The sequence below is a fragment of the Esox lucius genome, chromosome 7 (assembly GCF_011004845.1).
Source record: "Esox lucius isolate fEsoLuc1 chromosome 7, fEsoLuc1.pri, whole genome shotgun sequence".
Lineage (NCBI taxonomy): Eukaryota > Metazoa > Chordata > Actinopteri > Esociformes > Esocidae > Esox > Esox lucius.
In genome coordinates, this window is record NC_047575.1 from 37,839,931 (window position 1) to 37,852,555 (window position 12,625).

General features: G+C 42.7%; 1 protein-coding gene across 4 annotated transcripts in view; it reads left to right on the plus strand.

Moving 5' to 3' along the window:
- Window positions 1–12,625, plus strand: part of cadm2a (cell adhesion molecule 2a) — a 403,005-nt gene that overhangs the window by 278,428 nt on the left and 111,952 nt on the right. For 3 of the 4 annotated variants that reach the window (XM_034293280.1, XM_034293283.1, XM_034293282.1), the window contains exon 2: window positions 5,543–5,569. The exons of the other annotated variant lie outside the window; for it this stretch is intronic. In XM_034293280.1, the coding sequence (XP_034149171.1) occupies window positions 5,543–5,569 (27 nt within the window). The remainder of the gene's footprint in view (window positions 1–5,542; window positions 5,570–12,625) is intronic. 4 annotated transcript variants of the gene reach the window in all.

A 12,625-nucleotide genomic window follows, 5' to 3' on the forward strand; every position in this document is an offset into this window, starting at 1 on the left:
GGTTTCCAACGACCACAGGGGGAGATACACGTTAGTGTTGACTGGATGCCTTGTTACCTCAACTCTCTGAAACCCAAACAAATGAATTACACTCTCATTCAAACCGCAATGCTGTCAAATATGCATTCTGGGACTTTTGTGAATAAGAAACCTGATATTTAAAACTTCCTATTTTGGACTAGATGTCTAAGGTGTTTTTTTATATGTGTATAATTATGCACATACTTGAAGTAGTAAACTATTTTCAGGAACCCGGTTTGGCTCGAGAGCGGCAGATATTTCTGAATGCTGATGTTTAGGTGGTACGGTTTGAGAAAGATTTAGAATATACCAACAAATACCCACCAGATATTTTCTGAATCACAATTTAGTTACATCATTATTACCCATCCAGAAGACACCAGCCAACTTGACTGTAGCTGTTGCCTAACTAACCCCAACCCTAAAACTAGCCCTAACCCTAACCCTTGACCTATCCCTTATCCTAGCCCTAACCCTAATGAGGAGGAAAGTCCCCATTAGCAATTTTTTTTCTTCTGATTAACATCAGTTTGGGGACATTTTTGTCCCTGTCATATAAGTAGGTTAGAAGCACTGAGAAAACCTTTTTGCGGGTTGTTTCTTTAATTCACCTTGAGAGAATAGGGCTTAGTTCCATTTGATCTAATTGCTATATCTAGAACCACATAACATGTAACTTGCTATGACACTATGTCTGGAACTACTTAAAATAGAACACACCTAGAACACATTATGTCTGGAACTACTTAAAATAGAACACACCTAGGACACATTATGTCTGGAACTACTTAAAATAGAACACACCTAGGACACATTATGTCTGGAACTACTTAAAATAGAACACACCTAGGACACATTATGTCTGGAACTACTTAAAATAGAACACACCTAGGACACATTATGTCTGGAACTACTTAAAATAGAACACACCTAGGACACATTATGTCTGGAACTACTTAAAATAGAACACACCTAGGACACATTATGTCTGGAACTACTTAAAATAGAACACACCTAGGACACACTATGTATGGAACTGCATAACATACAACATACCTACAAAACACTATATATGGAACCATATTATATACAACACACCTACTGTAGTACACACTATAGCTGAACCACATAACAGAGAACAAACCTAGAACACGCTATAGCTGCAACCAAATAACATAGAACACACAATGTGTGATAAATTAAACTACAGACGTCCTGACACAGACCGCCTCACACAGACCGACTGACACAGACTAACTGACACACAGACCAACTGACACAGACTAACTGACACACAGACCAACTGACACAGACTACCTGACAAATACCATTAATTAGGCAACACCAGTCAATCAGTTAAAAAGTCAGTCAATCAATGGTGATGGTGATGTTTGAGAAGATCAAATGTTTCAAACATATTGGATTGTTACTCTCTCCCTCTCTCCTGTCCCTCCTTTTATTTCCTTTCTTTCTCTCTCCCAGTGCTTGTCTGTCTCAGTATCCCTGTCTCAATTTAAATTCAGTTAACTTTATTGGCATGACACACATGAACATATTGCCAAAGTACAATCACAATGTTTGAACAACTTATTAACAATATACTGTATATATTATATATTTTTGGGTGGGGGGTGGAAAACAGTGAGACAGGTGGAAAACAGTGAGACATGTGGAAAACAGTGAGACAGGTGTGTGCGGTTGGTCAGACACTGTCCATCAGTTTGTGGCAGGCGGCAACATCCTGCACTGCCGATACACAGCTCTCCATGCTGCCGATACACAGCTAACCATGCTGCCGATACACAGCTCTCCATGCTGCCGATACACAGCTCTCCATGCTGCTGATACACAGCTAACCATGCTGCCGATACACAGCTCTCCATGCTGCCGATACACAGCTCTCCATGCTGCCGATACACAGCTCTCCATGCTGCCGATACACAGCTCTCCATGCTGCCGATACACAGCTCTCCATGCTGCCGATACACAGCTAACCATGCTGCCGATACACAGCTCTCCATGCTGCCGATACACAGCTCTCCATGCTGCCGATACACAGCTAACCATGCTGCCGATACACAGCTCTCCATGCTGCCGATACACAGCTCTCCATGCTGCCGATACACAGCTAACCATGCTGCCGATACACAGCTCTCCATGCTGCCGATACACAGCTCTCCATGCTGCCGATACACAGCTCTCCATGCTGCCGATACACAGCTCTCCATGCTGCCGATACACAGCTCTCCATGCTGCCGATACACAGCTCTCCATGCTGCCGATACACAGCTCTCCATGCTGCCGATACACAGCTATCCATGCTGCCGATACACAGCTAACCATGCTGCCGATACACAGCTCTCCATGCTGCCGATACACAGCTCTCCATGCTGCCGATACACAGCTGTCCATGCTGCCGATACACAGCTCTCCATGCTCTCCCCCAAAAGGATAGGAAGCCTTTCCGCATCAGAAAGATTCATAAAACATTTAATGATCCCTTAAAAAATGGGGAAATGATTGTTTCTGATAGTTTGGTACTTTTGACATTGTGTCAAGTGTGCAGAAGTGCAGCTCTGTCTCAGGTTCTGCTATGGTGCAGTGATCACACAACCTTTCCTCTGCAGGGAGCCAGGTTTTTCTGTGTCTGCCCTTCTCAACGGTAAGGCTGTGGTCACTGAGCCTGTACTTTGTCATGGTTTTTCTGAGGTTTTGATCAGCCACCACAGTCATATATTTTGCCATGGTGTACTGTCGGTTTAGGGCCAGATGGCACTGCATTTTGCTTTGTGCTTGTGTTTGTGTTTCCCAATGGATAGTGTAGTTTTGTTTGAAGTGTTTTGTAATTTGGTTTGTTCTGATTGCTTGTATGTTTTGATCCTGAGGCCTCCGTGTGTTAGTAGAACAGATTTGTTGAACTAAGCCCCAGGACCATTTGAATGAAGGACTTAACTCTTGGTCTTGCAATGGTATGAGTGTGAGTCACTGTATTTTAGGTGTTTCCAAAACGTAAATTCTCTTTTTTGAGTTGTATTCATTTTAATGGATATTGGCCAAATTCTGCCCTGCATGCATTGTGTGTAGTTTTCCTCTGGAATTTTACAAAACTTGTAATGGGGTGTTTGTCCCAACTAGTAAAATATTGTTTCATAAGTGGACCCCACACCTCACTGCCATAGAGGGCAATTGGTTTGATTATGAATGAAATCTTTTGTTTGCCAAATTGTAATAAGTATATCAATCTGAATTTCAGAATGTAGTTTTTTATGGTGTAGAATCCCCTGTTTGCTTTGTCTCTCAGTTCATTCATTTCTTCATTTAGGTTTCCGGTTGAGCTTATTTTAAACATAAGTAGTTGTATTGTGTGAAATATTCGATATGTGTTGTACTGTACCAACTGAAAACTTTGGTTTAACTCCCTGAGATCTGGCTCTATTCTGGAAGATCATAATTTTTGTCTTTTTCTGATTTACTGCCTGGACCCAGGTCTGGCAGTACTGCTCTAGCAGGTCCAGGCTCTGCTGTAGACCATTTGCTGTTGGTGAAAGCAGGCACCGGTCATCTGCGAAGAGCAGGTATTAAACGTCTGAACTGTGGAGACTAACGCCAGGGGCTGAGGACTTGATGTTGGCCAATTTGTTGGCCAATTTGTTGATGTAGATGTTGAATAGCACAGGGCAACCCTGGCGAAGGCCTCATCCCTGGTTCAATTATTTGGTTTTTGCCTCTTTTGATGCTACACTTGTTGCCAGTATACATGGATTTTATTAGGTTGTATGTTTTACCTCCTACACCACTTTCAATGATTTTGTAAAACAGTCCTGTATAGAATCAAATGCTTTTTGCAAGTCAATAAAGCAAGCATAGATTTTTGTCTTATTTTGGTGGACATGTTTATCTACTAGTGTGTGTAGGGTGTAAATATGATCGGTTGTTCTATGGTTTGGTATAAATCCAATTTGGCTTGTAATAGGACATTGTGTTTTTGAAGGAAGTCAAGAACTCTAACGTTTGTAATACTGCAGAAAACCTTCCCCAGGGTGCTCTTCACAAGTGCATCTGTAATTTTTAGGGTCAAATATGTCTCCATTTTAAAGATTGGAGTTATGAGTCCTTGGTTCCAAATGTCAGGGAAATAACCTACAATTAGGATCTCTCTCTCACTCTCTAGACCTTATTGACATTGAAACTTAGTTTACTTACATTAAGTAATCATTAAAATAACTGTAGTCAGACCAATGACAAAACACTAATAAGAGAAATGTCAAACCTTTCTCTTTATTACAACATCCGCTATACCAACAGTAATTAAAGAGAACTAAAAGAGTAGGATAATACTAAAACTACTGAAAATGTGTGAGGAGTGCCCCTCAGATTGAAGCTTCCAAATATACAACATTTAGCTTTTTCATCCAATTCATCCAATTTTTTGATTTGTTCTTGATTGGGTAAGATAGAAGGAGAGGGAGAGAGTGAGTGGACAATAAAGCGTGGGAGGGTGAGATTGTGTGAGAGTGAAAGATTAACCAACACATCAATATTTCCAGACTCATTGTAACAGCATATGTTGAAGGTACAGACATAGCAAAGTATAATAGTCTTGATGGGCAGGAACGTATTTGTGTGTATACGTGTGTGTGTGTGTGTACGTGTGTGTGTTTGTCAGTGTGTCTGAGTTGAAAACGAAAGAGGGATTTGAAAGGAACATAACAGTAGAAGATAAACAGACTCCATGTGTAGCGCCAGAAGCCCCTCCATGATACATTACCCTGCTTTCTATCAGGCCAGGAGCTACTCAGTTGGAAATGCAGTGGGATCTTCTTTACCAGGAAACGTAATGTGAGAGACAATCATTTCTACCAGGAAATGTTTTTCTTGTATCTTACAAGCATTTTTATTTACTATGAAATGTTGCTGTTTACTGAGAATTCCCCATATCTTGCTCTTCCAATTAATAGGAAAAATGGGGAGCTATAGTTTGGCTTGGCTTTCTACCCAAGGCACTTTGCAGGAGAATTACAAGTCTCCACACTGTCTTTAACAAAACATGGCTGCTAGGAAAAGACTGTATATATTTCCTAAGAAAAGGTGTCCAGGGCAACAACCGGTCTTATGTTTCTGTTTAGCAAAACATCCCTCAGATAGAACCAGTCGATCACATCAAATCATATAGTGATTTCCTGGTGTTTTTCTGTTTCCCTTTCTCATCAGAATACCTGTTCACACCACCTGATTCACAGCCTAATGATTCACAATCTAACAATTGAATCTGATCTAATCTATTGATTTAATCTAATCTCATCAATTGATCTCATCTGATGTTGTCTGTAATTCTAATCAGATCTAACCTGTTGTCCTCTCATGTCTTCTCTCCTTTTTTCTGTTGTTTTCTGTACATGCTCATTTTCATCCCTTCCCCATCCTAATTCTCCTCCACTTCCTCCTCATTATCTTCCTTGTCCTCTTCCACCTCCTTTATCCTCCTCTGTTTCTCTCTTTGTTTTGTTGGTGGCTCCCACAGTGACAGCACAGAGGAGTAAAGTGCGAGGTGAGTTCACGGCGGTCTTTCTGTTGGGCTCTAGCCGGCCCTCTTTAGTAGCTCCGTTTCTCTAATCAGGGCTTTCCATGTCATTCCATAGAGGACAAAGTGTCTGCAGGTTTCTGGATACTCTTTTCAACTTATGTCCAATTAAGACCTAGACACCTTAATTCATCAATCAAGTAAAAATGATGAGCGAGAAAACCTGTAGACACTCGACCTTCCGTGAAATGAGTTTGACACACGCTTCTTCTTTAGCGTATTCTCTGAAGTATCTGCTGCTAACTGATTTGGTTTCTCATAATGGTTGCTTAGTTACACTATACAGTCTATTGGATATTACAGTATCTGGCTCATAGAATAATTGTCTAGGTACATGTGTTGCATATTAGCACACACACACACACCCACCCACTCACACACACACACACACCCACTCACATACACACACCCCCACTCACACACACAGAGTCCTTACAAGGTGGTGGGAGCGAGGACTTGTACAGACTGTTCTCCTATTAAGGAGGAAATTGATTTCCTATACTGACAAAAGCCTGATGATAGTAGGACTATGGTCTGGTTGGTCTGTTTGATTTGGTTGGTCTGGTGTGCATGACACTCTCCATGTGTGCATGTGTGTATGCGCGTGTGTGCATGTGTGTGGGCGCGTGTGCAGGTTATGAATGAGCCAGAATGCATTTGAAATTTAATAGAACAGACACACACACAAATACACGTACACACACACATTCACACACACACACCAGATATGCCTCAGCATGTTGGTCCTTCTTCTGAGGGGGCAAGGAAACATGTGTGTCCGTGTGTGTACTGTGTATTGTCTTGCCTAATCTCAGGTACCTCAACCATTCTCTGTTGTCCTGCATAGACGGGCTCCTGTACACACACTCTCCCTGGTCTATCGCTCGCTACCCTCTGACAGGGCCCTGCATAGACGGGCTCCTGTACACACACTCTCCCTGGTCTATCGCTCGCTACCCTCTGACGGGGCCCTGCATAGACGGGCTCCTGTACACACACTCTCCCTGGTCTATTGCTCGCTACCCTCTGACGGGGCCCTGCATAGACGGGCTCCTGTACACACACTCTCCCTGGTCTATCGCTCGCTACCCTCTGACGGGGCCGGAGCAGGGATTCCGGCAGCAGGTTTGTGTATAGTTTAAGCCTGGAAAACTGTTTAGCAAAGCAATACAGTTATTTTATTTGACCTTTATTTATACAGAGAAATCAACTCGGAGGTCTTCCTCAGTCAAGCCCTGTATTACAAAAGTAAAGCATATATAAAATATTTAGTAAACACATTACAAAGAAACATTAGCAATGAACAATAAAGATTTAATTTTTCAGGTATTGAAATTCCTTTAAAGACACTAAAACTTCTTATTTAAAGTCACTGAATGGCATTCCATTTGTATGGGGCATTGCGTTCAAAGGCAGTTTTATCCAGTTGGGTATTAAGCTTGCTGTGTTCCCAGAACTAGCCAGTCTTGAGTGCGTTTTAAACTGTTTTTTCTCAACAAATGTTCAAGGTTAGATAGGTAGTGTAGCACCTGCATGCCACAAATTAGTGTTGCGCCAATGCTTGCAAGAGAGATTACTGGTAGCCATGATTCTTTCTCCGAGGTAATTGTAATGTAACCAAGGGGCATGCATCCATGGCGTATTTGGCTCAATAGTCTGTTATACATCCATAGTCTGTTATACATCCATAGTCTATTAGACATACAGGGTCTGTTGAAAATCCATAGTCTGTTATACATCCACAGTCTGTTGGACATCCATAGTCTGTTATACATCCACAGTCTGTTGGACATCCACAGTCTGTTATACATCCATAGTCTGTTATACATCCATAGTATGTTATACATCCATAGTCTGTTATACATCCACAGTCTGTTGGACATCCATAGTCTGTTATACATCCGTAGTCTGTTGGACATCCACAGTCTGCTAGACATTAACAGTCTGTTAGACATAATTATTCTGTTTGACATCCATAGTCTGCTAGACATCCGTAGTAGGTTAGACATCCGTAGTAGGTTAGACATCTACACAGCTTAACAGGGCCATTAAGACCAACTGAGATGGTCGTTTGGAGCCCTCTTTGTAGAACACTATTTTTCCTGTAGGCTTTCTCCAAATCTAATGATTACCAAGGAAAGCTCAATGGGGTTAGTCACAGCTGGAGTTGAAGATAAAATGTACAGGAGAACGGCTGGTGTAAACATCTTCAGACATTTCTCTTTCCAGAAACAGGGTCAGAGTTAAACCCTACAGTAGGGATGTTTTCCAGGAGCATGGTGGGGGTTAAAACCTACAGGAAGGTAGATCTCCAGGAATAGGGTTGAGTTCATTGTCATTATCCATTCCTACAGGAGAGTATCATGTCCAAGTATCACATACCAGTACCATTTCTCCAGTATCATGTCCCAGTATCAAATACCAGTAAAATGTTTCCAGTATCATGTCCCAGTAACACATATCAGTAAAATGTTTCCAGTATCATGTCCCCGTATCAAATAACAGTACCATTTGTCCAGTATTATGTCCCAGTATCAAATACCAGTAAAATGTTTCCAGTATCATGTCCCAGTAACACATATCAGGACCATCTTTCCAGTATCATGTCCCAGTATCACATTCCAGTACAATTTTTCCAGTATCATGTCCCAGTATCAAATACCAGTACCATTTGTCCAGTAGCATGTCCCAGTATCACATACCAGTACCATTTCTCCACTATCATGTCCCAGTATCACATACCAATACCATTTCTCCAGTATCATGTCCCACTTTCTTTGCCCAGAGTCCTGTACTGGTAGCAACAGAGGCTGAGGGACCTGATTGTTTTACTGAAGTATGAAGTGGGTTTAGAGACTGAGATCATTCTTATATATAGCAGGTGCTGGCAGACACAGTGAAGAGGAGTTGACACACTCTGTCTTCAGTCTTTAAACAGGATAATACACTAGAACATAATGCCATCTAGCGATATCGATCCACTTATGCTGCATTGCTGGAAATGATGTGATCTGTAATAAATATCAAGCATCTGAGGTCCAGGGATAAGAGGTGTTTTGAAAACAGCAGCATTGTATCAATTGTGAAATGATGAATAAATTAACACTTCTCCTTAATATCCTGTTGAACAAAGACAGAGTGGAGGAATGACAGGGTGGGGCGATGAAGAGAGGGATGAAAGGTTCAGATGGATGACAGGGTAAAGTGGTGGAGAGATATGAGGTTCTTCATTGAGCAATATTCATATGAGAATCAATAGCTGAAGAGCATTTAGTTTTTTGTTTTTTCTCGTTGTAGTCTTTGCTTGTAAATCACAGTTTAACACAGAAAATAGTCAAACACAGAACACAGACCAACACAGAACCCAGTCCAACACAGAAACAGTCAATCACAGAACACAGACCAACATAGCACACTGACCAACACTGAACACAGTCCAACATGGAAAACTATACAGCACACAACACAGACCAACACTGAACACAGTCCTACATAGAAAACTGTATAGCACAGAACACAGATCAACACAGAACCCAGTCCAACACAGAACATAGACAAACACAGAACCCTGTCCAACACAGAACACAGACCAACAAAGAACACAGTCCAACATAGAAAAGTATCTAACACAGAACACAGATCAACACAGAACCCAGTCCAACACAGAACATAGACAAACACAGAACCCTGTCCAACACAGAACACAGACCAACAAAGAACACAGTCCAACATAGAAAACTATCTAACACAGAAAACAGACCAACACAGAACACAGACCAACACATAACCCAGTCCAGCACAGGATCTAGTCCAAAATAATACACGGACCAACACAGAACACAGACCAACACAGAACACAGACCAACACAGAACCCAGTCCAGCACAGGACCTAGTCCAAAATAACACACGGACCAACACAGAACACAGACCAACACAGAACACAGACCAACACAGAACACAGTCCAGCACAGGATCTAGTCCAAAATAATACACGGACCAACACAGAACACAGACCAACACAGAACACAGACCAACGCATAACCCAGTCCAGCACAGGACCTAGTCCAAAATAATACACAGACCAACACAGAACCCAGTCCAACACAGAAACAGTCAATCACAGAACACAGACCAACATAGCACACTGACCAACACTGAACACAGTCCAACATGGAAAACTATACAGCACACAACACAGACCAACACTGAACACAGTCCTACATAGAAAACTGTATAGCACAGAACACAGATCAACACAGAACCCAGTCCAACACAGAACATAGACAAACACAGAACCCTGTCCAACACAGAACACAGACCAACAAAGAACACAGTCCAACATAGAAAAGTATCTAACACAGAACACAGATCAACACAGAACCCAGTCCAACACAGAACATAGACAAACACAGAACCCTGTCCAACACAGAACACAGACCAACATAGCACACTGACCAACACTGAACACAGTCCAACATGGAAAACTATACAGCACACAACACAGACCAACACTGAACACAGTCCTACATAGAAAACTGTATAGCACAGAACACAGATCAACACAGAACCCAGTCCAACACAGAACATAGACAAACACAGAACCCTGTCCAACACAGAACACAGACCAACAAAGAACACAGTCCAACATAGAAAAGTATCTAAAACAGAACACAGATCAACACAGAACCCAGTCCAACACAGAACATAGACAAACACAGAACCCTGTCCAACACAGAACACAGACCAACAAAGAACACAGTCCAACATAGAAAACTATCTAACACAGAAAACAGACCAACACAGAACACAGACCAACACATAACCCAGTCCAGCACAGGATCTAGTCCAAAATAATACACGGACCAACACAGAACACAGACCAACACAGAACACAGACCAACACAGAACCCAGTCCAGCACAGGACCTAGTCCAAAATAACACACGGACCAACACAGAACACAGACCAACACAGAACACAGACCAACACAGAACACAGTCCAGCACAGGATCTAGTCCAAAATAATACACGGACCAACACAGAACACAGACCAACACAGAACACAGACCAACGCATAACCCAGTCCAGCACAGGACCTAGTCCAAAATAATACACAGACCAACACAGAACACAGACCAACACAGAACACAGTCCAGCACAGGATTTAGTCCAAAATAATACACGGACCAACACAGAACACAGACCAACACAGAACACAGACCAACGCATAACCCAGTCCAGCACAGGACCTAGTCCAAAATAATACACAGACCAACACAGAACACAGACCAACACAGAATCCAGTCTAACCCATAACCCAATCTAACTCAGAACGCCGACTGACAGAACACAGACCAACACAGAACCCAGTCCAACACAGACCAGTCCAGCACAGAACCCAATGCAACACAGAATGCAGACTGATAGAACACAGACCTACACATTATTTGTCCTAGATTTACTCCTAGAACCACAGCCTAGTCCTCAGGTTTCTGATACCTTCCAGAGGAGAGCTAAGCTGTTGGCTTGTATGACAGGTTGATTCTGTGCAGGGACACCACTAATGGAGCCACTAACCTTCACTTCGGGCTGGAGGTTCGTACTGCAGTCAGGTCTTTGGGTGGATCTATTATTGAGAAAGTAACTTCCCTATCGACAATTGTTCTTTCGCAGTGAACTCATGGCTCTACTGTGAAGCTCCATCAAATTTTCTCTCTGCACTTTTTGTGCGATTCATTGCATCAACTGTCATTACATATTCACAGACACATTTGGGATGGATCTACTAAATGACATCAATAGACTGAGGAAATCATTTTGTGTTTAAGGACCTCATTGGCTCCTCTCAAGGTGTCTTCCTGAGTTCCAGACATCGCAGGAAGTGTCCGTAGTCACTGTGTTTCAGCACACTACTGCTTGGTCTTGGGGGTTTTGGGCTGGGTAGTTGTATAATCACTTTCTGACAACTGTTGGTGTTTAAGAGGATTTATAACATAAACTTGACTGATGGCCGATTGTGGGTGTTTGTGTGTGTGTGTGTGCCTGCTGTGTGGACTCAAACTGTGCACAAATTAAACCCAGCCCCCCGGGGAGACCTGTCTCTCCATTCAAGGCTCAAACACAGTGACACTCCGTCCGAACAGCACCCTTTTCCTTTATGGACCATTTTGTGTGGGAATAGTCCTATTATCAGATGTACGCACAACACAGACAGAACACATAAAGACAACACAGACAGAACACATAAAGATAACACAGACAGAAGACATGTGGAAAATACTGACAGAAGACGTACAGACAACACTGAAATAGATACACGGACACGGTACAAAAAAGGTTTCCCCCACAAGAACAGCCGAAGAACACTCTTCTGATCAGGATGAATCCCGATGATTAGATTACCGAGACTGACACTCTCCAGCAGCTGCCGCCTCACACACAAACACACACTCAAACACATACGCATGAACATAACACACACACGTACACACACTATCAACACTTCCCTGTCACCATGTGGAATTATGGGACGAGGTGTTGTTGTGGGGTTGTTGTGTGACTGTGTAGGATTAACAGAAACTCAGATGCTCTGATTAAGCACAACCAGTGTGTGTGTGCGTGCGTGTGCGTGTGTGTGCGTGTGCGTGTGCGTGTGTGTGTGTGTGTGTCCGTGTGTGTGTGTGCGTGTGCGTGCGCGTGTGTGTGTGTGCGTGTGCGTGTGTGTGTGTGTGTGTGTGTGTGTCCGTGAAGATGTCCAGATCAAGCTCTTGCTGTGTGATCGGTGTAGACAGGTACAGCTCAGTTAGTGTGGACACGTCATCCCCTCAGAGGAACTGTCACAGCTCCAGAGCTCAGAGTTCTATGCGATGAATTGTTGTGTACACACACAAACACACACAGACACACACACACACACAGACACACACACACACAGACACACAGACACACACACACAGACACACACACACACAGCGGCAGGTGGTTTGAATGACTCAGTGTTTGGTAGTCATTCCCATGTCTGTC